The 27,520-nt window shown below is 34.3% G+C and overlaps 1 protein-coding gene across 5 annotated transcripts in view; it reads left to right on the top strand.

Annotated features, from left to right (window-relative positions):
• SLIT2 (slit guidance ligand 2) overlaps window positions 1-27,520 on the top strand; it is a 373,006-nt gene that overhangs the window by 248,088 nt on the left and 97,398 nt on the right. For all 5 annotated transcript variants that reach the window (XM_007093745.2, XM_007093744.2, XM_007093742.2 and 2 more), the window contains 3 exons: window positions 13,289-13,360; window positions 13,864-13,935; window positions 26,267-26,338. In XM_007093745.2, the coding sequence (XP_007093807.1) occupies window positions 13,289-13,360; window positions 13,864-13,935; window positions 26,267-26,338 (216 nt within the window). The remainder of the gene's footprint in view (window positions 1-13,288; window positions 13,361-13,863; window positions 13,936-26,266; window positions 26,339-27,520) is intronic.

Here is a 27,520-nt window from a genome sequence, read left to right as displayed (position 1 = left end):
ACTTACATATGAAGAGAACATAGATGGAGCATAAAGGCAGGCATTAAGGTATAGGAATGTGTGCAAAACTAAGAGCTATTTCATATTACTTTCTACTACAACTATTATATACACTATTATAGTGTGTATCATCTCTCCTATTCTCTGTCAAATATTCTCACATGTCCCTGGATTTATCTGCATAGAACTTATAGCAGTTGAAGTTGGTATTTTGATTAATATCAAATTATCCTTAATAGACTGTAAGCTTAAAAAGGGCAGGACTGTGTCTGTTTTCCTTACCATTTCTGTGCCAGCACTTAGCATAGTGGGATGGAGTAAAGAACAGTGTTGGGGGCAAATAGAAGGGGTCCAGTGCACACATTCTGGAGTGCCTCCAAACCTCCATTCTTCATGATGAACAGAAAATGTGACAAGGGAATATGGACTAATGAAGACAGAGAGGGAAAAATAGAATGTGGAGTAGTAGAAGGTAAAGTAAATATAAAAGAAAGAAGCTCTCGGGGCACCTGGGCGGTTCAGTTGGTTAAGCGGCCAACTTTAGCTCAGGTCATGATCTCGTGGGTCGTGGGTTCGAGCCCCGTGTCCAGCTCTGTGCTGAAGGCTCAGAGCCTAAAGCCTACTGCAGAGTCTCTGTCTCCTTCTGTCTCTGTCCCTCCCCCACTTGTACTCTCTCTCTCATTCTCTCTCTCTCTCTCTCTCTCTCTCTCTCTCTCAAAATAAATTAAAAATATTATTTAAAAAAAAAGAAAGAAAGAAGATCTTACCCCAGCTGAAATCTTCCCAGCATTTTGCTGCTTTGAACTCTGCTGTTTAAAACCTTCTTTTCATACAGATAGAAGGCCTAAGGCAAGTCTTACGTGATCTGGCCCATGGCAACAAAATTATTAATAGCAAATTGATTCTCTATATATCAAATCCTCAGAATTAATTTCTTACATCACGTTTGAGTATAAAATTTTGAGTATGGTATGATGGATTGCTATAAAGTAGACATTTAGTTCTCTTCAATCTAGTTATAGATTTTCTGTGGCATATCACCTGTTCAAACCATTATGCAGAAGTACCATAAATCATGGAGAATAGTTAGTAAGAGCATAGATTGTAGCAATTTAGTAGGTCTTGTTTACCTTTGTCTGACTGCCTTCACTCTTGGTTGTTTAAGACTCCGAAGCTGAGAACCATACAATTCTTTCCTTCATTTGTTTCAGAGAAGGAGGTCAGGGAGAAGCTCAAATTATGGAAAAAGAAAAGAAGGTAGGAGAGTTCTCAGGTCTTCTGAGGTTGTCTCAATGTTTTCTAAGATGGATTGGAAATTCTCAGAAGCTATAATGCATTTTTTTTCCGACACACTATTCAAATAGGTGAAATGGAAAGGAAACTCATCTTTGTGTAACTATGGGTCTGCTTTTACTCTGCCAGCAATAAAGAAGGTTCCTTCAAAGAGACTCACAATGATGGAGGTTAGATGTGAGGGCTCAGAGTACTTTGCTCTTTTTGTTTCCTCTGCGTCACTTCATGCATGATTATAAAGTGAAAAAAAGAAGGGGCTCTTAAATGCTGTATCTTATTACAATCTTTTGTGATATTGAATATAACTTAATTTTTAAGTTTATCTATTTATTTTGAGAGAGAGTGAGTGTACTGGGGGAGGGGCAGGGAGAGAGGGAAAGAGAGAATCCCAAGCAGGCTCCGTGCCATCAGCACAGAGCCCGACACAGAGCTTGAATTCACTAGCTGTGAGATCATGACCTGAGCTGCAATCAAGAGTCGGTCACGTAACCCACTGAACCACCCAGACGCCCCATGAATACAACTTTTAAAATGCATGTTTTCTTCCATTTCCGTTTAGACATTCTTCCCATGTACATTTAAGCCCGTTTTGCAGGCTGTTCCTGCCTTTGCCCCTTTCAAATTTTTGAATCCTTAATTCTAATAACTAATACTTGCCAAACTGAATCCACGTACTGTATGTCAAAGTCATCTGACTTTCTGTAGGGATGCCAAAGTTCCATTTGATTAACCTGTTTTTAAATCACCCATTCTACACTAGCTTCTTAAGAGAGTTATAGGTGTTCATGAAATTAGGTGTGACGTTTTATTTACCATGGACTCAGTGATGTCTCAGCTAATAACACAGCTAGTGCTGTTATTGTGTTATTGGTTGATTTTCTTCTCATATGCTAAAATTTTGAAAATAAAAAAGTAAATGCAGCATGCCGTTCGACTAATTTTTATAACACATATAAATGACCTTGACTCTGCTTTTTAGACAACATAGATAAAATGTCTAAATAAAGCGAATTATGCCATTTTAATATAATTTGGTGTGAAAGAAATAGTCCATAATCTGAGTCTGCCTTGCTAAATAAAAAGTAGGCTGATAATTTCAAAGTGAGTTTTCACTGTGAAAGTATTTAATTGTGTCATTATGAAAGTATTAAAAAAATTTAGAGATACATCCAACTTAAGAGTTATGAAGCACAAGAGAAAATAGGCAAAGTTAAGAAAGTAGTATAAAAATGAAAGTTTATTGATAGTTTTACTAGAGCATTTGATAACAACTGGAGAACTTTGTTAGCATTTTGAAGTTTTACACATTCCAGATATTTTTCTTACCTCAGATCCACTCACAGAATTAAGCTAGCATATAGCATATGCCAGACTTCTGGCTTTGCAGTTTATATTCTTATAATTTTGTGCTTTGCATGCTAATGAATAACACTCTCATATTCTATGTCTAGTAGAAATAATTATGACCTAGTACTTTAACAAAATCATCTTGTATCCAGCCTTTTTTTTTTTTTGATAAAAGAAAAATACACTTGTTTCGGACCTACTGAAACACAATGTAGGAAGCTATATGTTTCTGAAGGTTAGCAGAAACCTTTCAATTCTTTTGTAATGTAGAAAATAATGTCATACGTTTTTAGCCAAACCAGATTTCAAATATGGAGCTATCATTCTACGTACCTACTTTGATGTGGAGAATTAGCTGCATTTATGTATTTGGTTCTGAATTTCTTCCAACAGCAGAAATGTGCTATGTAGCCCCCAAATCTCAGGCAGAAACTAGCTTTTCTTCTATCAAGTAATATAATTTTGTCTAGAAATGTCACTAAGTAAACAATCTTAAGATCAAAAGAAAGCCGTCATCAAAGTATATACATAAGCCAGTAATTCAGCTCTGATTATATGCTAACATAGTTACAATTAGAAAAACAAAATAGTGTGAATCCTTTCTGACAATGTATTTTATGGGATTGGTAGTCAGAAAGTCATTTGATGTGAAAGAAGTTCATGCAAACTTTGCTCATTCTTAATTTTTATTTCCTTGTGCTTTTGGATTATATTTGCTGCATTTTATTATGATTCCATCCTGAATTAGGGGCCCAGAAAAAAGACATCATAATTTAGCTTCCTACCGAATGCAGAGAGCCAATTCATTATTCAGTGAACAAAACAAAGATCTCTATCATGTTCCCTCAGAACAAGCATCTCATATGTATTCTTAGTTATCAGTAGCCATGCTTAGTATAATCCATACAGTAGCTTTGATAATTCCACAGCAAAAAAAAAAAAGTAAGAAAAATTATATAAAATAAATTTATAAATTCAGCTATACTTGTAGTTCCGTAGACCATTCTTGAGTTCACTAATAATATTGGAGTGCTTTCATATTTATTTTGGCAGAATTTTCAATTTCATGTGTGTATCTTCAATAATCTTTAATTGTTATTGAGTGAAATAGTGAGATAACAATCTTTAAAAAGCTGCATACATCCATTATGTGGATAGAATCACTGTTTATTAATCATATGCATTCATGATAAGAAAATTATGACCTATTTCCCCCCAATTTTTTTCTTTTCTCCTCCCAATTTTATTGAGGAATGATTGGCAAATGCAATTGCATATATGTAAAGTGTACAATGTGATTGTGATGATTTGATAAACTCATCAAATCATTGTGGACTGATTACCAAGATCAAGATAATTAACACATCCATCACCTCACATAGTTAACATAGTTAACTCGTGTGTGTGTGTGTGTGTGTGTGTGTGTGTGTGTGTGTGTGGTGAGGACACTTAAGATCTACTCCCAATATTGTATTATTAGCTATAGTCACCATGATATACATTAGGTCCCCAGAACTTACTCTTTTTATAACTGAAAATTTGTAGCCTTTGACCTACATCTCCCCATTTCCCTGTTCCCACACCCCCTGGTAACCACCGTTCTATTCTCTGATTCAATTAAATTGGAATTTTTTTTTTTTTTTAATAATCCACATACAGGTGATAGTATACAGTATGTGTCTTTGTCTGATTTATTTCACTTAGCATAATGTCCTCCAGGTTCATCTGTATGGTTGCAAATGACAGGATTTCCTTTCTTTTTATGGCTGAATATCGTGTATATGTGTGTGTGTGTGTGTATTGATAATATATAGATACATATCAATATGACATGATATATATCAATATTCATATATCTCAATATATATATATCACATTTTCTTTATCCATTCGTCTGTCAAAGGACATTTAAGTTGTTCTCATATGTTAGCAACTGTGAAGAAAGCTGCAATGAACATTAGGGTACAGATATCTCTTCAAGATAACTGATTTCATTTTTTTCAGATATATACCCAAGAGTGAGATTTCTAGATCATGTGGTAGTTCTATTTTTAATTTTTTTAGGAACTTCCATATTGTTTTGCAAAGTGGCTGCACCCATATACACTCCCACCAGCAATGCACAAAGGGTTTTTTCTTCTCCACATCTTTGCCAACATTTGTTATCTCTTGTCTTTTTGATAACAGCCATTCTAAAAGGTGTGAGGGGATATCTTATTGTGTTTTGATTTGCATTTCCTGATGACTAGTGATGCTGAGCACCTTTTCATGTACACATTGGCCATTTGTATGTCTTCTTTGGAAGAGCATCTATTTAAGCCCTTTGCCCATTTTTAAATTGGATTATTTGATTTTTTTTGCTACTGAGTTTTATTAGTTCTATATATATTTTGGATACTAACTCCTTATCAGTTACATGATTTGCGAATAGTTTCTCCCATTCTGTTGGCTACCCTTTCAATTTATTTTCTTACCTATTTTTTAATTGTGTCTAATTTCACAAAACATTATTTATGTAACACACATGTTACATGTATGTATACAGATATGCTTTTTTGTTGGGATGTGTGATCATTTAAGCAGAAAAGTGTAATGGCTTTTGAAGAGAAAGACATAGAAGACTGAATCAAATTTTTATATATTAGTTATGAGGTGAAAATAAGTACAGTAAATTATAAGTAAATTGGCAAAAAAAAGAAATACTTAAATGACCAGCATGGAGATTAATAAGGTAGTTAGGCAAGAAAGAAACTCCAACTGGTTTCTCTAAATAAATTCAAGGAGTCTGATGAGTATTATTGCAACAGAAGGACACATGGAAAATAGCATTTTTTTTCATATAGTACATCCTGAACAAATATTTGTGAATACCTACTGTGCATCAGGCATTACGGATGAAAGGACACATTTCCAGCCTCCAAGGTGTTTACAGCACAGAAAATTGAAACCACACAAAGAGAAAAATTTTAAACTATATGATAGTAGTAAAATATATACACACAGGAATACAGAGAGAGGAATACCTTGGTGTGCCTGGAAGAATCAAGGAATCTTCAGGTATGAGGAGTCTTGCAGGCAGAGAAATTGGGGACTTTATAGACAGAGGAACAAGCATGTGTGAAGTCCCAGAAAAGTTAGAGGTAGTATGTCTTTGAGAAGTTAAAGCACTTTTGATTGCTGGAACAAAGTAGAATCCTAATCGTGACGAATCACCTTGTCTGATAACAATAGTACATACAAGGAAGCATGTTGAGCAAGGTACTAGCATGATTAGAGATGTTAGAAAAATCCCTCCTAAGGTGGAGTGGAGAATGGTTTAGAGGAAAAGAGTACACTAAGAATGTGTTAGCAACAGTCTGGAGGGCATGGTAAAGGCAGGTGTAGCAACAGATCATGATGGAATGTGATTCCAAAAAGTGACCCTGGTGCTGTGGTGGTTGATTTCCTAAACATTTCTATGGAAGAGAAAATGGAGACCCATTAGAGGTAAAACAAGACCTATGTAGACTTTAACATTAAAGTGAAGATAGTTGGTGCATAGTAAATGTATTCTTTATTCTCAGACAAATCATTATCATGTGTTTTTTAGGAATTAAGCTATAGATTTATGGTTCTATAATCATCTGGAAAGATTAAGTTGAAACTCCATATAATTCACATACTACTCTCTCAGGGTCACACTGTTTCCTAAACTTGAGGAAAAAGATGATGGGTAACTTGGACAGTAAATCAGTGCAGGGGGTGGGGAAGAAGGCCAATTGCTATCTACTCATTGAGCAATACTGTTAAACAAATGATGTGTAAAGACAATTTGCATAATGTTTTTAAAACTAAAATTATTATGAAATGGGCAGCTTAGCTCAGTGCCTGGCTCAAAGTTAATGTCCAAAAGGTTTTCACAATCAATGAAAATCAAAGCAGCAGAACATTTAATTATTTTATTTCTTGAATTGCTAAAGAAAAATTATACATGAAAACTTACTGATATTGACATTATGAATCTATGCTCCATCCCCCTGAAATCAGTGAGCGATGTGCCTAAATCCATATTTCCCTCTAGAGCTAAGCCATGTGATTGTGTGTTTTGAGTGTATCTTTGCATTTGGACATGTATCCATGTGAATAGACGCATGAAAATGTTAACTCTTATTTAGGTCACTACCTGAAACATGAAGTCAGTAAGAACACACACCCTTGCACACACTCATTTTTGTCTTGCTTTAAATGCTTAAAGACCAAATGGAAAAAGAGTTATTTCTACTCTGAAAACATCATTTGAATTTTATCCACAGGGGCATGTACCCTAGAATGACATCACCAAAAAATAATAATAAAATAAGATTAAGGAAATGGACAATATTCAGGAACAAGTCATACCAAGGCAGGGATGGCTGATAATCAATTAGTATGGACACAGTCCTAAGGCAGAAATGCTAGCTGTATGCATAGTATGTCCCTCTAGAGGCAAATATTCATTCACCTGCCAAAGATATTTATTAAACTTACAAAGTACTAGAACTGCAATTACGTAACAGAAATTGTACTTCAGTCAAAAATATCTTGGGTCATTTTATATAGACACATATGAAGGATTTCAAGGCATACATTTACTGCTAAAGTTAGAAGTAATATTCCAGAAATACAAAGTACTGACTTTGGAATTATTATGTAATAGGCAAGAGAATCCCTAATGTCAAAAGAATATAGCTGCTTCCTCCTTTTCAAATAGTGGATTGATGTTACCAATGATGAGAATGTTTGGCTACACTGAGCAGTCCAAGATTCAGAAGCTAGGGTCATTCCACAACCTTCCCCACACACCCCATTAAATCTATGTTCTATTCTCTGGCAGCTGTTTTTGCCATTTATGTTAAAAGCAGATGGGGAAAATGCAAGGGACTGTCAGTTTTATTGCCATGTATAATCAACATCTGGGCTGTATGTTACAGATACAATCAATCCAAACTCATACTTTACTGGTGTTGTAAAACCTTTTTGAGTTCTTAAGACAGTATCCAAAGTTGAAAAAAATGGTATATTTTAATCATATGGATCATGGAAGTTACAACATTATATATTTTTTCAGCCTCCATGTGAAGGATGTATGCATGTATGTGTGTAATACATAATTGCTGAGCGATCTGCAAATCTGCTTATTTGTTTAAAATGTGTTTTTCCATCGTATATGTTTATTTCCTCTTAGAGATCAAATCATGTATCAGGATTTACTTCTTTATATACTCTGTGTGTGTGAAACTCATATGTGTTGTAGACATATTATTATATAGTGCTGTTTATTATGTATGTGATTACATAGATACCCATGTATATCCCCATATTTTTATCTTTTCACTATTTTTTATGCAAGAAAAACATTTTTTCTATATCTCATATTTTTACAAAAACATAGTTTATAGGAAGTTTTATTTTCCTCATGTTTTGGAAAGAGAAACTGAGAGAAGCAAATTAATTTTTGCAAGGGCCACAGAACTTATCAGTGGCTGTAAAGCTCATACTTTTAATCACCGAACTATACATTTGTATTTTTATGTATACACATATATAAAACATAATGCCTCGTGGAAAGAGCTGTTTCACTTTGGCATGTGGATATCATTTTATATGGTTTGTCAACATAATTTAATTTGAAAAATATTGAAAATAATTCCTGAGAATTGAGCACTAGTGAGCTGAATGGGTCATTTAAAATAAACTAATATTGTTTAATATCTCATAAATGGTTTCAGAACTAGTTGGGATTTTTGAATTCCTGAATTGCACTATGTTGTATACTCTACTGATGTAAGACCTGCTTGTCAATAACCATAGCAGAGTATTTTAAGTCACAGAGCTCAGTTATACCTGCACATCATTTCCATGTTGTAAGGGCCTACAGGATTCGAACAGAGAGATTTATTGATCATTTTCCATTTTCTATACTCTTTAAAATAGGCACCAGAAAGTGGCATATGTTGGTTGGAGTTCATTCCTGAGAAACTCTCTTAAGTGTGAATACATGCATGATTTATTTAAAACAAAACAAAACAAAACAAAACAAAACAGTAATTGAGAACAAGAAAAAAGGATGTATGTGAGTGAGGAGAAAGGTTTTTATTGGTTAAACATACTGTAGTGTTGAACTTTTTGATGGAGGAGTTATAAAATTGTCCCCATTTTCTTATCTCATTGAACTTTTCACTAAAATTTCCTTGTGATTTTGATGAAGTGGTAACAGCAGGTTGCTTTTATATACTATACCCACCCCCCCCCCCCACACACACACACAGAGTGGTAAAATGTTTAGGAATTGTTCATACACATTCTGTGGAAAAAAAGGTTTGGGCTACTTTTACATGAAAAAGGCTTCCATACGGTATGTGGTTGATAGAATTTTCTTCTTCCCTTACTGAGTTTTCTAAATATATTTTTACTTCGAAATTCAAAATATTGCATTTTCTTTTTATGAAGGACTAACATTTGGAACGCTCTTAATTATGGTGGATTTTATCCACAGCAGATATATCTCGGCCATTATCTGTTTTTGTAACCCTGGAATGGTTTTAATTAGATTCTTCATGGAACAATGGATTCAAATTTGCACTCTATAAAATTCATCAGATTTTATGCTATTAAAATAGAAGATTGTGGGATAGCAAAGATAGAAAATGTACATTTCATTTACTTGTTTTTTTACCCTTCACCTGAATAATATATTTCTTCCTTATTTTTTATAACCTGGTTTAAGTACCATCCCCACTTTTCTATAGAAGTATGGACACCATTTGATATGTGTGTTGCTTACAGTTTTAAAAATATATTCTTAAGTTCTTCTAATGGAGCGTAAGGTCCTGGAGATCTGAAAGTTTAAAGAAAGTACACATTAATTTATTGTTTGCCAACTAAAGAAGACAAAATGGACATTTTGAAACATTTTAAAATTTATTGGTTGACATCTGTCAGTGGTAGAATATTTTCTTGCTTGAGAATCTGTCTGTTTGAATGAAGGAGGCAATTATGCTTTGCCTTAATGGACTGCTGGTACAGTGCCATAAAAACCAATTAGCTGCTGAGTCAGTGTAAATAACCATGTAAGCTCTGTTTCAAATACTTTTTCTTTTTTAACAAAAAAGGTTGGAAGCAAATAGATAAATAAAGAAAAGCAAGCAAATCCATTTTATATGTCATCTTTCAGCCTTCTGTTGCATATGTTCTAAATGAAATGGTTTGCAATGTGAAGGTTAACTATGTTACATTGCAAGAATGATTGATACATGCAACAGCACTGTATTATGTTTGAATTACTATTTTTGCATGTAAAATTTAACACTGTTTCATCATGAATTCTCCTTGTTTTATAACTTTTTGTGCATGCATTTTCTAAAACATATATATAGCCTCACTTATATATCTTTTGTTTGCTTTAGTTGGAATATTTATCAATATAATTAATTGCAGATTAGACACATCTAAATTTAGTTGTTACAATAAAATGTATTTGAGTGCCATTAGGACAATTAGTGATCATTATAAGTATTCTGGATTTAGAGACTTTAAAATAATAAATGAATTTTAAACTTTCTAAGGAAGCTCTTCAGTTATATATGATAGTAGAATTAATTTGGCCACATTTGTGAATTAATGTCATTGATATTTCAATGCTGAATATGTCATTTTTTAAAACTTGTACTAAACAAATTAATTGGAAATGTAATAGCAAAATTAGATGCCTATCAATAAAACTTCCATAAGGGTATAAACATGTTTCTTCCAATCACCATTGAATTCCATTCATATAGTATATTTTGCACAGGTAGAATACAAAGGGTGAATGAATGAATGAATGAGTGACTACTGGTTTTCTTATTTTCAAGAACTTGAAATGATATTTATGAAAAGTAATCATATGAACTAGTTTTGCATCACTGTTTGCATTGAAAGAAATCTTCCAGATGCTAAGAATTTTTATTTTTTCTCATCATAGCTTTACATGATTTTGAGCTAATCTTTAACAAAATGAAACGATTCTTCATTGGCCCAGATTTGTAGAAAGTCATCTAGTCAATAGTCTTGCATCTATAGCTTGCTTTCACTGTATTTTCATTGATTACATTTTAAACTTCTTAAAATCTAACTACAAGAAGGGAACACAGCAAAAAAAAAAAAAAATTAAAAAATGTGTCTCTAAACCATCAATCTATAACATTCTGATCAATAGTGTAACAGTGAAATGATTTAAATGTCCTTTGTTATATTTAGAGATTTTGAAAAAAGTACCCTTTCTCCAGACCTAGATAAATAATCCAGATGCCAAATCTATATTTTCTTCATACAATTTATTTCTTGTCTTCTGGGGTAAATCTGCCCCTTAGGAGCCAACAAACCTGGTGGAGGAGGGATATGTGAAAAATGACTAGAATGTAGTGAGATAGAGCAGAGGCACAGAGAAGAGAATGCCCTTGGATGTATAAAGAAAGATACAACTAACCTTACCTGAGAAAATAAAGTAAGGCTTCAGGAGGAGGCCATGCTTCAGTTGTCTTAAGACAACTAAGCCATGTTATTAATAATCACGTAAAATTATTACTAACCTAAATGGCCAATAATAGAGAATGATTAATTAACGATGGTCCATTTTGATAATTAAGTGTTATAAAGACATTAAAAATAACATCTGCCAAAATACTTAATAGTATTAGGACAACATGTATGGTATGATATTTGATATAAGGTATACAACTCAAAATTCTCTATACAGTAAAACTTCAAAGATCTAAAATAAATATATATAAAAAATTAAATTTTCTTCCTTATATATTTTGTAAATAAACTTGAATTTATCTTTAACGTGAACAGAATAATTTCTGCTTTTTGGAGGGAAAGAATTATAACTAAATTACAGAGAAATAATTACCTTCTGTGTGAGAGAGGAAGGAAGGGACAGTAACTTGGGGAATAACTGGGTTCAGAGGATTAGAAAGCAAATCCAGAGATTGAGACAGGGAAGAGAACCAGAGGTGTATGGTAATGCATCCAGGGAAGAAGTGTTGTTAGCATTATCAAATGCTACAGGGAGTTTAAGAGCAATGATGACTGTGGATACCCATTGCATGTAGAGATGAGGAGGTCAGTGTGAACCCTGAGGCTGTTGAGGAAAGCCTGAAACTAAAGAAGGGTTTTGGAATCAGAAAAGACCAAAATGTAGGCATTTCTACTTAACCTTCTGGGGATATTTTGTATGTTTTGATTTGATGTTCATTAAATGTTGCTGATACATATATCCTCATTCACATTCAGTTTTTACCAACATTCAATAAAACATGAACCAATGTATATGGCACATGTAGAGTCAACATATATATATCGTTGTTGTATTTATATATGTATATAAATATGCCAATATAAACATGTATACCTAAATATATATTTGTATATATATTTTTTAATCCAGGCAGGAAAATGAAGCTCATGCTAGGTATTTTAACAGAGAGATTTAATATAAGGGATGAAATTAAGCAGTTGTGAAGGTGACACAGAGAACAGAAAGCTGCCTCCACATCCAGGTCTACAAAGATCTAAGAAGAAAAGAATGTTGTACAAAGTCAGGAGGTGGCCCCAGCAGGAGCTAAAATTAGGAAGGAGATGAGACCACTGCTGGGGACATCCCCTGAGACAGAGAAAGGGAGAATATCCTGGCTTCTTGCTTCATCCTACCTTCAGTTTCTACCAGTGCCTCTCATTGGCCAAATTCCACAAAAATCAGTTGGCAAGTGAGCCTGGGATTATGTGGTTCCCAAGAGTCAGCCTCTGGGATACAAAGAGAAGAGGGGAAGGGATGGGAAATGTTTATTACAATGTTCACATGGATAGAAATGAAGCTGAGAGGCAACGTTTTTGATGGATACGATACTAAAGGAAATGTATTTGTGTGATTCATAACTTAGTGGGTAAAATCGTGTCTTTCTCTGAAAACATAACCATAGATTTATTTTCAACTGATTTTGGTGCGTGATCAAAACCACTTCAGTTGTGTTTTGAATGCGCTTTGCTGCAGTGGTTTTCGCACGAAGTATTCAGAGTCCAGCCAGTCTTACCGAAAAGTACCTATGGTATTTAATGGATTGGAATTTAAGATTTACCTCATAAGAAGCTGCAAAATTAATTTTCTGGGCATAACAGCATTTTTAATCTATAATATGTTTTCTGTAGAGGAGATAAAAGGTTTATAAAACTTAATATTCAACAGCAATTTCCTTTGTGGAAGAGTTATAATTGTCTTTGAAACATGTTATACATCTGTTCAGTGTTATACATATTTCTCATACTGATGTAAAGGTTATTTTCATGTACTTCCAAGTTAGTTTCTTACAGGTACTTTCTCTTTTATACAAAGTCCAGACTTAAATATTAATGGACCTGTAATGCCTAAAAATCAGGATATTTTTATTCATTTTATAATTGCCTTGTTTTTATTCCCAATCTTGCCCCACATTTAGGGCACAGCACAATTAATTTTAGTACTTATTTTTGAGGAAAAAAAGAATCACTCACGAAGAGCATCAACGTGGCTTCTTGACATGCATCCTGGGCTTGAATTAAACATCCCTGAGAGCTCACGTTTCCATTTAAAAATTGAATTTTTTCATTGCAGACGTTTGGAACAGAACTCAATCAAGGTCATCCCTCCTGGAGCTTTCTCACCATATAAAAAGCTTAGAAGAATGTGAGTGAATAATATTCTAGAATATATGTAATTTTAAAAATTATACAGGTCATGACCGTGCAGACATTCACTTAAGTATGAATATTTGAATGTTTGACAGCTTAAATATTAAGTGATGTGACTATCCGATTGCTAGTTTTATAATACTGTGATGTTAAAAGCTAAACTATGTAATATTTTAACATTCTCTGTAATTTAACATATTGATTCACACCCGCATGAATTTATGTGATCAATATAGTATGCAGTCAAATCTTAGATGTTCTATTTTCAAAAATAAGACATGGAAGCTTTTATAATAATTTAAGAAAAGAGCCAGTAATTGATTTAAAAGTCTGATTTTTTTTTTTAATTTAAGATGTTTCAGATGTTTTATGTTGCAAATTTTATACATGTATTAATAGGTGCAAAATGGACATGTAAAGGCAGTAAATAGCTTTCTCCTGCAGTAAATCCTCACTGACATTCTATTTAATTTAACCTAACCCTATTTCTAATCTTAGTGACCTGAGCAATAATCAGATCTCCGAACTAGCACCAGATGCTTTCCAAGGACTACGCTCTCTGAATTCACTGTAAGTATTGACCACGTCGCCAAAGGAAAGCAGAATATGCAACTAATACTGGGTCCATCTTTTACAAATTTGGATTTAAGAAAAAAGAACCCTTTAATTTTTTGTCATGAATTATTAATATTCATTATTATTAATCTTAATGAGTTTCATCATTTTCATGGAAGACTGCTACCTGTCACTAAAATCAGCCCATTTTTAAGGGTATATATTTTAGGATTTGATAGTTTTGCTATTTAGAAAGCAAGGGTAAGAGCCTCTAAATTATTCTGTATTTATATTATAATTACTGACAGCTTTTTGTTTCTGAAATATAGCTGGAATGTGTATTTTGGAACACTCTGGTCATTGTTATATTTATAAGCCTCAAGCCAGCAGCCACTCTGTCCTGAGGGCAATATTAGTCCCCTCAGAACGATGCTCAGTGAGGTCTTATGGAGGGAACAGTTGAAGACGTGCAGTGAGAGGCCCCCTCAACTCCCTGCTTCATCTCCTTAAGACTTCCTTGAAAGAACCAGCTTTAATCTCTCAAAGAACAAAGATAATAAAAGTATGACGGCTTTTTAACATCAAAAGGACTTTCAGAGAGATAACTATATAAATTAAAATTATTGTAAAATAAATGGATAAAGGCTGCTATTCTTTCGAATTTGTAAAGGAATCTTCAGAAGTCCACCAGGTACAGTCAACTTGAGTTCATATTGTAACTTTAAAATTTGAACATGGAGGCTGGCATGTATTTTCCTAAGAGTTGGAGCTTAGAGAAGGGTTCTTATTGTTATCAATGACTGCAGAGCTCTTGAGAATTTCAGAAGGCAGTGGTGGCCAGCGGGAGGTCCATGATACACACGTGTAAGGCCCAGATAAACACCTAGGGCTCATGCAGCACTCCACACTCAGTCATCCCTGGGGAGGAATAGACAGAAGTGGTCATCCGGGCACATGGAGACCCAGGTTGCTGTGCCGGTCTGCTCAGAAAACTATAGTTTTCTTTGAAGAAAGAAAATGGAATCTGCCTAGGTTCTTTTTTGTTGTGGATGTTAACCACCTCTGGAATTAACCAGAGGAAGTCCAAGACCTGGGGAACAATTGTCGGCCGAAAATGTAGAATGTAGACCGGTGTTGCTCTTAGACTGAGCTGGCAGATTCTAAAATAACAAAGATTAATGTAAAACTCCATTAAATTATTCAATCAGATGGCCCATGAATTACGGGGTATGCCACTCTGGGCGGTCATATTGTCCAAAGTAAATAGAGACAACCTTCCATCCACACAAAAGGACAGAGTGAAAGTCAAGTCATTGTGCCAATCCCTGGTCCGTCAGGTATCTGTGCCTCAAAGATAAGTAGTAAAATGTCAAAAGAGAGAAATGTTTGGAGAATTCTTATTAATAGCAGTTTTGCTGACAGTTTACTGTTAAGTTCTATTGTCTTAAAGCTAGTTGACACATTCTGGTTGTGAGAATTAAAATAACTGATAAAAAAGAAATACAATAAATTTAAAAAGTAATAGACCATAATTTTATATATGTGTTATTATATATTTATAATTATATATAATATATAAGTTCTATGTACTTATTATATTATACATTATGTTTAATATGACACTGTATTTATTACCTACAAAGATATATATTTTATTGTATTATAAATAATGTATTTATAAATATTGTATATTTTACATTATTGACATAGCAATGTTATATTAATATATATTATATTTATTAATAAACAGTTACAACTAATGATTATATTATAAATTATTATATACTTATCCATATAAATATAATAGACTCATATAGCAAATAGTAAAAGAAATAAAATGTGTAAAGCGATGTACTTGCTGAATTGAGATTTTAATCTTCATGACCAGAACTCTCATGTACAGTTTTTTTTCAGAAAGTCATAACAAAGCATGATTTTTCCTTATGGAACTGACTTTTAGTCAGCGAATTAAATCACTGGGGAATTCCTAGTTCAAAACCTAGTCATATACAGAAGAGTGGGAACTGTTTTCCAGAAATGCAACACCAAATACTACCCTATAATGTCAGAAAACAGACGTTTTTAGGGACACCTTGGGTGGCTCAGTCAATTAAGCATCAACTCTTGATCTCAGCTCAGGTCTCCATCTCAGAGTTGTGAGTTCAAGCCCCATGTTGGGCTCCATGCTGGCTGTGGAGCCTACTTGAAAAAAAACAAAAACACAAACATGTTTATCGAGAGAATCAAACAGCTGTGCTATCCTAGAGAAAGTCCACGTGCTGTAACTGGTAGCGTTTTCCTCATTGTGTTCACATTTTGAATTGACCCTCCAAAGATTAATTTATACCTCTTATAAAGTATACAACTGTCCAGACTCACAATAGCTTTTTTTTTTTTTTCATTTCACCACAATCCTACATTCCACAGAGATGTGGGACCCTATTGTGTCCTAGACCCTCTTCAAGGCCCTGGGGATTCACGAGTGAACAAAATACAGAAACTCCTCTCTCGTGGAGATGACCAATGATAAACTAGATACTGGTCAGAAGATATAGTATATCTGATGATTAAGAGTGCTGTGAAGTAAGGGGCGCATGGGTGTCTCAGTCACTTAAGCATCTGAGTTTTGATCTCAGCTCAGGTCTTGATCTCAGGGTTGTGAGTTCAAGCCCCACATGGGGCTCTGCACTGAGTATGAAGCCTACTTAAAAAAAAAAAATTCTCTGAAGGAAAATAAAGAAAGCAGAAGTGATAAGGAGGCCAATGGGGAGGAGAGCTGAAATTTTAAACAGGAAGGTCAGCAGAGGCCTCCCAAGAAAATGATATTGGGCAGGGAGACCTGAAGACTCGAATTGTAGGAGTGAGTTGTGCAGATACATGAAGAAAGAGCATTCGAGACCAAAAGAACAGCTAAACTCTAAGGCCCTGAGATGAGAGTATGCTGAGTGTTTCAAGAAAGAGCAAGAAAAAAATGTGACTGGAAGTGGGGCAGATGGTTGAAAATGAAATAGTGCAGAGGTTGTGGTTGTGGTTGTTGATAACAGCAAGGTCTAGGACACAACCATGAGGACAGAGGGACAAAACAGGTTGATAGATAACAGGTTTGTGGGAAAAGAATAGGGTTGGAGATCGTAATGTAATAGTGAGGGCTTAAGTCTTTGGAAAGGAGTACAGTGACGGGGGTTTGTGGGTAACTGCGGAAGCCATGCAAATCAGCGACACTACCTTTTTTTTTTTAAATCCAGTTTTTACTTCTACAGGCTTCTCTTACATGTCTTTATAGAACATACTCAACTACATAGGCAGTTTAACTGAATCACTGTATTTACTAAAGAAGCGAAAATAATTAAGGATGATATGATGCCAGATTTTATTAAATTAAAAAAACCATTTTAAATTGTTATTTAATCACCAAAATAGTATACCTTAGAGAAAAATGAACCTGATTTATTGAATATTTTAAGGTCTCTCCTACTAAATAATTGCATTAGCATTTATTTTTATTAACATTAACATTATTTTATTGCATGTTATTATGTTATACTATTAGTATATTTTATTATTAATATAACATATATTAATGACAAAAAAGCATTCAGAATACATGTGTCTTTTGAATGATTTCATACTCAGGGCTTTTACTGCTGTCATTGTGACAACAGTATTTCTATAATATTTAACAATGATTTCTTAGGAATTCAGCATATTAGTGTACTAGGCATTGTCTGTACACATCTTCTATTGTTTCCCATTTACTGGTTGGAAACATCATTTTATATCACAAAATAAAAAAGTGCTGTAGTAGCACAGCATAGTGACTAAGCATAGAGCCTTTAGCACACTAAGTGGCTGCCAGCACAGAGCCCGATGCAGGGCCTGAACTCACAAACTGAGATTATGACCTGAGCCGAAATCAAGAGTCGGATGCTTAACTGACTGAGCCACCTCGGTGCCCTGGGACATTTTTTTTTTTCTCTCTCTTTGGTAGTAACTGTCTTCTGCCAGATTTCAACAAGAGCAGGAGAATTCAAAGACTGGCCACCGGCTGTTGCTGTTTCCTACTATCTACACTCCTACTATTGAAACTCACTAGGGTGAAACTAGGCTTAGAATTCTTTGCCTTTTGTCTGGCAGCAGGTACAAGAGCTGCTTAAGGTTTCCTTAAGATTTCCCTATTGGTCCAATGGGCTATAAAGTAATTCTCGATCAGCATACTCGTATACTGGAGGCCGTATGTTGAATATAAGTGATGTGTAAGAAAACCGGAGAGAAGTTACCCAGTTTGTCACTGCTCGTATTTGGATGACATTATCCAGACCCCTCAGGTATTTATTTTCCTTTCAGCTGAATTCATTTTCATCTTTCAATTTCTTTTAAAATTTTCTTTCCCTCATAGGAATGCAGCACAAAGTCTCACTGGCCTCCTTGCACTTTATATCTTTATGTAATGACATGCCTTTGTCCCATTTTTATGGATTTTGGCCTTATTTTCTTGATTCTCATCCAGCTTCTCTGTCCCGGTCTTTGGTTTTTTTATATTTTTAAGTCATTTTTCCTTGCTACCATTTTGATCTCACTGCATATAAGAAAACTGTACCAGGGGCACCTGGGTGGCTCAGTCGGTTGGGCGTCCGACTTCGGCTCAGGTCATGATCTCACGGTCCGTGAGTTCGAGCCCCACGTCGGGCTCTGGGCTGACAGCTCAGAGCCTGGAGACTTTCGGATTCTGTGTCTCCTTCTTTCTCTGACCCTCCCCTGCACATCCTCTGTCTCTCTCTGTCTCAAAAATAAATAAATGTTAAAAAAAAAAACTGTACCAGCTCTACTATTGCTATACCTTTCTGTAGAGAAATCTCATCCCATAACATTTACTGTTTCTTTATGATAATATTTTATGATTGACAGTCCACATACCCAATAATGACTACATAGATTTCCTTCATCCTTTTGTGATTCCCCCCATATTTATTTCCCTATGTACCCAAACTGTCTCATTAACAAAAAACATCTATTTTTTTAACATGATCTTAAAGAAAACGATTTGTTGGAATAAAATGTTTCACAATATAGTAAGACACATCTCCTAACCAGTCCTCCATTCATGTTATTTGAGCCACCTTTTAAGGCAAAAGTCCCAAATGAAAAACCTGCTAAATTATTTGCCCCTTTATTCTTTCTTCCCTTTTATTTTTTTAAATTTTATTCCAGAATAGTTAACAATACAGGATTATATTATTTTCAGGTGTAAAATATAGTGTTTCAATAATTCTATACATTACTCAGCGCTCATCATAAGTTCTTGATCCCCTTCACCTATTTCACCCATCCCCCCACCCACATCCTTTCTGGTAACCATCAGTCCGCTCTTTGTAGTTGAGAGTATGTTCTTTAGTTTGTCTTTTTTCTTTTAACTTTTTTTAAACTTTATTTTGAGAGAGAGAGGGACAGAGACCAAGAGAAACAGAGAGAATGTGAGCGGGGGAGGGGCAGGAAGAGAGAGAGAGAGAGAGAGAGAGAGAGAGAGAATCCCAAGAAGGCTCTGCATAGCACAGAACCTGATGCGGGGCTGGAACTCATAAACCGTGAGATCATGACATGAGCCGAAATCAGAGTCAGATGCTTAACCAACTGAGCCACCCTGGCACCCTTGGTTTGTCTCATTTTTTTATTTGTTCATTTGTTTTGTTTGATAAATTCCACACATGAGTGAAATCATATGGTATCTGTTTTTCTCTGACTGGTTTGTGTCATTTAGCAATGCACTGCCTAGATCCATCTATGTTCTTGCAAATGGCAAGATTTCATTCCTTTTTATGGTTCATACTCTATTGTGTCTATATATGGAGAGACACTATATATATATATATATATATATATATATATATATATATACACACACACACACACAAATATACGTATATATATGTATGTATATATATATATATATGTAAAACCATCTCTTCTTTATCCATTTGTGTATTGATGGACACTTGGGCTGCTTCCATAGCTTGGCTATTGAAAATAATGCTGCTGTAAACATAGGGGTGCATATATCTTTTCAAATTAGTGTCTTGTATTCTGTTGGCAAATACCCAGTAGTGGAATTACTGGATCATATGGTAGTTCTATTTTTAATTTTTTGAGGAACCTCCATACTGTTTTCCACAGTGGCTGCACCAGTTTGCATTCCCAAAAACAGTGTGTGAGGGTTCCTTTTTCTTCACATTCTTACCAACACTTATTGTTTCTTGTCTTTTTAATACTAGCCATTTTAACAGGTGTGAAGTGATATCTCATTGTGGCCTTGATTTGTATTTCCCTGGTGATGAATGATGTTGAGCATCTTTTCATGTGTCTAGTGGCAAACTGTATGTCTTCTTGGAGAAATGCCTGTTCATGTCTTCAGCCCATTTTTTAATTTGGATTATTTGTGGGGTGGTTTTTTTTTTGGTGTTGAGTTGTAGATGTTCTTTAGCTATTTTAGAAACTAACCATTTATTGGATATGTCATTTGCAAATATATTCTCCCATTCAATAGGTTGCCTTTAATTCTATTGATTGTTTCCTTTTCTGTGAACAAGCTTTTATTTTGATGTAGTCCCAATAGCTTATATTTGCTTTTGTTTCCCTTGCCTCAAGAGACATATCTAGAAAAATGTTGCTACAGCTAACATCAGAGAAATTCTTGCCTGTGCTCTTTTCTAGAAATGTTATGGTTTCAGGTCTAACATATAGGTCCTTTACCATTTTTGAGTTTATTTTTGTGTCTGGTGTAAGAAAGTGGTCCAGTTTATTTATCTATTTTTTCCACATAACTGTCCAGTTTTCCCAAAAAGAGACTCTTTTTCCCAATACATGTTTTTGCCTCCTTTGTAGAAGATTAATGGACATGTTAATAGTGGATTTCTTTCTGGGTTCTCTGTTCTACTGATCTATATGTCTATTTTTGTGCTAGCTCCTTACTGTTTTGACTGCTATAGCTTTGTAGTATATCTTGAAATCTGAGATTGTGATATTCCCAGGTTTTTTTTTTGTTTTTTGTTTATTTGTTGTTTATTTTTCTCAAAATTTCTTTGGCTATTCGGGATCTTTTGTGGTTCCATATGAATTTTAGGATTATTTGTACTAGTTCTGTGAAAATTGCTCTTGGGATTTTTTTGATATGGATTGCATTAAATCTGTAGATTGCTTTAGGTAATGTGGGAATTTTAACAATATTTATTCTTCTAGTTCAGAGTATGGGGTATTTTTCCATTTGTGTTGTCTTCAATTTCTTTCATCAACTTTTTATCATTTTCAGAGTACAGGTTTCTGCCTCCTAAGTTAGGTTTATTCCTAGGTATTTTATTATTTTTGCTGCAACTATAAATGGGATTGTTTTCTTAATTTCTCTTTATGCTACTTGATTATTAATGTATAGAAATGCAACAGATTTATGTATATTGACTTTGTATCCTGTGACCTTATGGAATTCATTTATCTGTTTTAGTAGTTTTTTTGGTGGAATCTTAAGGGTTTTGTATACATAATATCATGTCATCTGCACAGAGTGAAAAATTTACTTTTTCTTTACCAATTTGGATGCCTTTTATTTCTTTTTCTTATCTGATTGCTGTGGGTAACACTTCCAGTACTATGTTGAATAAAAGTGGTGAGAGTGGACATCCATATCTTAGGTAAAGGGATCTCATTTTTTGACCATTGAGGATGATGTTAGCTGTGGGTTTTTCATAGATGGACTTTATTATATTGAGGTATGTTCCCTCTAAACCTACTTTGTTAAAGGCTCTTATCATGAATAGATGTTGTAATTTGTCAAATGCTTTTTCTACATCTATTGAAATTATCATATGCTTTTTATCCTTTCTCTTGTTGACGTGTTCTATCGTGTTGATTTGATTTGCAAATATTGAGTCACCTTTGCATCCCAAGAATAAATCCCACTTGATCGTGGTAAATGATTTTTTTAATGTATTTTTGGATTCAGTTTGCTAATGTTTTGTTGAAGATTTTTGCATCCTTGTTTATCAGCGTTATTGGCCTTGTAGTCCTCTTTTTTGTAGTGCCCTTATCTGATTTTGGTATCAGAGTGATGCTGGCTTCATAGAATGAATTTAGAAGATTTCTTTCATCCTCTATTTTCTGGAGTTGTTTGAGAAGAATATGTATTAAATCTTTAAATGTTTGTTAGAATTCATCTGTGAAGCCATCTGGTTTTGGACTTCTGTTTGTTGGGAATTTTTTTTGTTTTGTTTTGTTTTTAATGATTCAATGTCATTGCTGCTAATTGGTCTGTTCACATTTTCTATTTCTTAAATTCTGCATATGAGTGAAATCATATGGTATTTGTCTTTCTCTGGCTGACTTATTTCACTCAACATAATATACTCTAGCTCTATCCATGTCATTGCAAATGGTGAGATTTCATTCTTTTTGATGGCTGAGTAATATTCCATTGCATATATACACCACATTTCTTTATCCATTCATCAGTTGGTGGGCATTTGTGCTTTCTTCATAGTTTGCCTATTGTTAATAATGCTGCTACAAACATCGGGGTTCAGGTACCCCCTGGAGTCTGTATTTTTGTATCATTTGAGTAAGTACCTGTTAGTGCAATTGCTGAATCATATAGCAGTTCTATTTTTAACTTTTTGAGGAACCTCCATACTGTTCTCCAGAGTGGCTGCACCAGTTTTCATTCTCACTCATAGTGCAAGATGGTTCCCCCTTCTTGGCACCTTATGTGGAGTGTAAGAAACAAAACAGATGACCATATAGGAGGGAGAGAAAAAGAGAGACAGAAACAAACTATAAAAAAACTTATAAAGATAGCAAACTGAAGGTTGGTAGAGGGAGGTGGGTATGGGATAGGCTACATGGGTGATGGATATTAAGGAGGATAGTTGTTGGGGTGCCTGGGTGACTCAATCAGTTATGCATTCAAGTTCAGCTCAGGTCATGATTTCACGGTTTGTGGATTTAAGCCCTTCCTCAGGCTCTGTGCTGACAGTTCAGAGCCTGGAGCCTGCTTCAGATTCTATGTCTTCTTCTCTCTCTGTGCTTCCCCCACTCATGCTCTGTCTCTCAAAAATAAATTAAAAACATTAAACATTTTTTTTAATGGAGGGCAGTTGTTATGATGAGCATGGTGTGTTGTATGTAATTGATGAATCACTGGATTGCACTCCTGAAACCAATATTGCCATTGCACTGTATGTTAACTAACTAGAATTTAAATAAAATTTTGAAAAGAAACATTTTTTTCTTTTTCTCCCTGATTCAGTTTTGGGAGCTTATATATTTCTAAGAATTTATCCGTTTCTTCTAGGTTGTCCAGTTTGTTCATATGTAATTTATCATCATATCCCTTTGTATTTCTGTCAGCTGTCATTTCTCCTCTTTGCTTCTGATTTTGTTTATTTGAGTCCTCTTTTTTTGGTGAATCTGTCTAAAGGTTTATCAGTTTTGTTGATCTTTTCAAAGAAGCAGCTCTTGATTTCATTGATCTCTTTTATTTTTTTAGTTTCTATTTAATATATTTCTCTATTCTTTTCTTTATTTATCTACTGGTTTGGAGTTTTGTTTGCTTTTCTTTTTTTAGCTCCTTTAGGTGTAAGTTTAGGTTATTCATTTGAAGTTTTTCTTGCTTTTTGAGTAAGAAATGTGCTGCTATCAACTTACCTCTTAGAATAGCTTTGCTGTATCCCAAAGTTTCTGGACTGTTGTGTTTACATTTTATTTTGTCTTCATGTATTTTTTTTTATTTTGTCTTTTATTTCTTTGTTGACTTATCCATTATTTAGTAGCATGTTATTTTACCTCCTTGTATTTGTGTTCTTTCCAGATTTTTTCCTTTTTTTAAATGTTTACTTTTGGCGGGGGAGGGGCAGAGAGACAGAGGGTGAGAGAGAATCCCAATCCGCTCTGACAGCACAGAGATAAATGCGGGCTCGATCTTATGAACCATGAGATCATGATCTGAGCCAAAATCAAGAATCAGACGCTTAACCAACTGAACCACCCAGGAGCTCCCAGGTGCTTATAGTTGATTTCTAGTTTCATAACTTGCTCCTTAATTCTTATATGGGTCCCCACAATTTATATGCATCCTATTTCCTTTTTATATTTCATTGGGTTCAAAATATGAAACTCCTTTAATATTCAAAATTGCTATTTTGTGTTCCTCTTTGAAATCATACTTGGCTCACTTCAGTTGTATTATTCTGGCACAAGGACAAGTGATGCATATTCAACAAACAACGGTTGCATTCAGTTTAATTGGACACCAAGCTTAGAACCTCGTAAAAGTTCCTGACACATAATAAGTATATGATATCTCTTGTTAAATTTAGTCAGTTGAATGATATTGCATTGAATGTCCTGAAATAGTGCCACCTTGATCTGCTCACGTGTGTTCCCATAAGGCCTCTGACCTTAAAAAAATGCATTTATTATTGCTTATCCTTTCTTAATTCCCTTACCTCTTTGATGCTAACAATACAGAGTTCTCTCTTTTTTTTCTTAGATTTTTAAAAATAGTTTTTCTCTAATTGATTTACCTTATTTAAAAGCATCTATATTCTGCACAAATGAACTTTTATGTTATATTATATAACTATACCACTGGGATCTATACAAGTAGAATGTCTCCTTACACAATATAGTATCCAGCCATATTTATTTATTCCCTTGAGAATTTCCTTCCTATATTGTAATACATCCAACCTCTCGCTGACATCTTAAAAGGAAACAACAGCTTTTCCCTCACTCTTATTCATTTCTCTTGAATTGTTATTTTAGTCCATTTCAAACAGAAATCATATACTGCTGCCAAACATATTAATTATTTAGATTCTCATTTCAGCTTTTTCCTTTACATATTGTGACATCCTTTATGTCTTTTCTGAAAGAACATTTTTCTCATTTTCAGAAGAAATAGGATCAATGTAGAGAATATAAAACATAAAGAAAAACATATAGATGCAAATTAAAATCACCTCTGAATGGCAAATTGCCTGCCATCCAGAGATTTTCTGCTTTTTTCCTTATGTACGTGTATATATATTTTTCTGAACTAAATTAAGATCATACTATAATGTACTTCTTTATTGTTTTGTTCAACTTTAATGTTATATTAACACTTTCATGTCATTAAATATTTCTCAAAATATCATTTTTGTGAATGTGAAATATGCATTTAACCAATACCCTTTTTGGGGGGATTTGGAGATATTTTATTTGTGTCAATTTTTCATTGTTATAAGTTATGCCATGATTGACATTTTGTACACAAAATACTGTGTTTGTGATTATTTTCTTCAGCCCCTAAAAGTAAAACTAAGTAAAATTTTTTATAATTGTCTTTACAACTCTTGGTATGTATTGCCAGTTGGTCACCCTAAGGAATATAATTTCTGTCTTTTCCCATTCGTTATTTTGGTTCCCTACTTTGGGGGTAAAAAATAGATAGGCATCATGGCAGACCTGTTGCTAATAGCCAGCATGATGAGTCAACCCATTTCTGTTCATCTGTTGTTGAAATCCCCTCATTTCACCCATCTTGTTAATTTTTCCTTAATTTGTCCACTTGCTAACTTATTTCTTCAATTGACTCCTCAAACAATGATCACTCATCAATCCAATGTTAGAATGTCACTGCATACCCAAATCAATGCAAGGCGCCAGGTGTGTTGAAGGGACTAAACCGTGGTTCTTGCACCGGGTAGCTGCACATAGTGGCTGATCAGAGCTGAATACCATGAGGATACATTCCTGTTCATGTTTTTGGAGAAACGTGCATTTCAAAAATGTTTCTGTACTCGTATTAGTGATCACTTTCTACACATACCTTACAATTCTCAAGCATATACATTATGTAACAAAAAGCTTACCTTTATGTAGATTCCTTTCACTTTTTACCAGTATGATAAGCCTAAAACTCATTCCTTTAATGAGCAATGAATTCCACATTTAGTGTTCTCCTTTTTTATTACAGAATGCAATACTGTGTGTGTGTGTGTGTGTGTGTGTGTGTGTGTTGAAAAACATGACAATTTAACAGTGGACATTTCTATGAAAAGGCATTAAATAATGGAATGAGCTCACTTTTGTTAATTTTCTTTGTTTTTCAATGTTTTCTGAACTTTCTACCATATGTATATATCTGATCTATAATCAGGAAAAAACACATTTGCAAATTGAAGTTTGTTCACTCAACTATAGTTTTTATGATGTATGGAGTACTTACTAACCTCCTATATGCCTGAATACATATATTTTGGGTCAATTTGTTATGCTGGCTTGATGTCTAATTTCTTTTTCATTTAAATCATGTTTTTTTCAGTGTCCTCTATGGAAATAAGATCACGGAACTCCCAAAAAGTTTATTTGAAGGACTGTTTTCCTTACAGCTACTGTAAGTATTTGATTGTTTCTGATCTGTTGAACCAAATATAATATTTTAGTCAGTGTACCATCTCATATTTTCATGGAAGCTTCAGGAAAACTCGACCCCAAATGACATAGTTTAATGAAATGGAAAAGATTAGTCTAGTGCAGCTCACATTGATGGTGGTTATTTATTTGAAGACACAGCACTTTGAAGTTGTCTCAAAACCTTTCTCTCCACCCTGTCAGAAATATATGCTTCCTGGCTACTCTGTCATTTAAAGCTTATGCAGTCCCTGCCCTTTGTGAAACTCTCTGTTTTGATTTAACAGTAGTTGGGAAGGAGAGTGACATAGTGATATGTTTATCCACCTTTGTCCAAAGAATGTGCAAGGGTAACAGTGCTGGAATAAGGGCCAGAGCACAGCAATAGCACCCAACTTGGTATATACTGAGAAAATTATCTACAAATCGCTGGATTGCATCTTTTAAAAACCATTCTGCTTAGACAATAGCTACCATTCATTTGTGTCAAAAGAATTTACTATACATACATGTATAAGAACAAAACCTGACCGCAAGTGTTTAAATGAATGCTCCTATGAAAAGGAAATTGGAAGAAGTATGCTAACATTAAGATGATTACTGTTAGATCATCAAATTCTGTTCAAATCACCAAACACACGTAGACTTCCGCATTCAGGGGATACAAAGATGACGATGATGTACTGTGCTCTCTCAACTAGTTCACAGCCAGTTGACTCTAAAATTCTTAAGTTTAAAATGGTACTTTCTCTGTCGAGTGTATACATTTGTTGGTGTCAGGGTTTGTACCACTGATCTTGTATAAATTTACTCCTAATCCCCCAAGACTTCCCAGACGTAGATCTCTTTCCTTACTGGGTAAATGTAAGTTCTTACTTACATCCTAGTCTTCATGTTTTAAATTTTTATCAGTATCAAGAAACATATTTTATATCACAGCCCAGTTTTCACACACAACACACACAGACACACACACATGAAGCAAATTGTTAACTAAATAATATTTAGCCTTACTGTGTGTAGTGCTCTCCATTTTGCTACATTCTCTCTCTCTGTATGTCTCCCCCTCTCTCTTTTCAATCTCTTTAATACTGTACAACCCAAAAAATTGATTTTACAAGAGACCAGTAAGTCATGATAAATACTGATCCTTATGCCCTAATGT

Source organism: Panthera tigris, chromosome B1 (genome assembly GCF_018350195.1).
Source record: "Panthera tigris isolate Pti1 chromosome B1, P.tigris_Pti1_mat1.1, whole genome shotgun sequence".
Taxonomy (NCBI): domain Eukaryota; kingdom Metazoa; phylum Chordata; class Mammalia; order Carnivora; family Felidae; genus Panthera; species Panthera tigris.
Note: the sequence above shows the minus strand (reverse complement) of the source record. Positions and strands in the feature narration are given on the sequence as shown.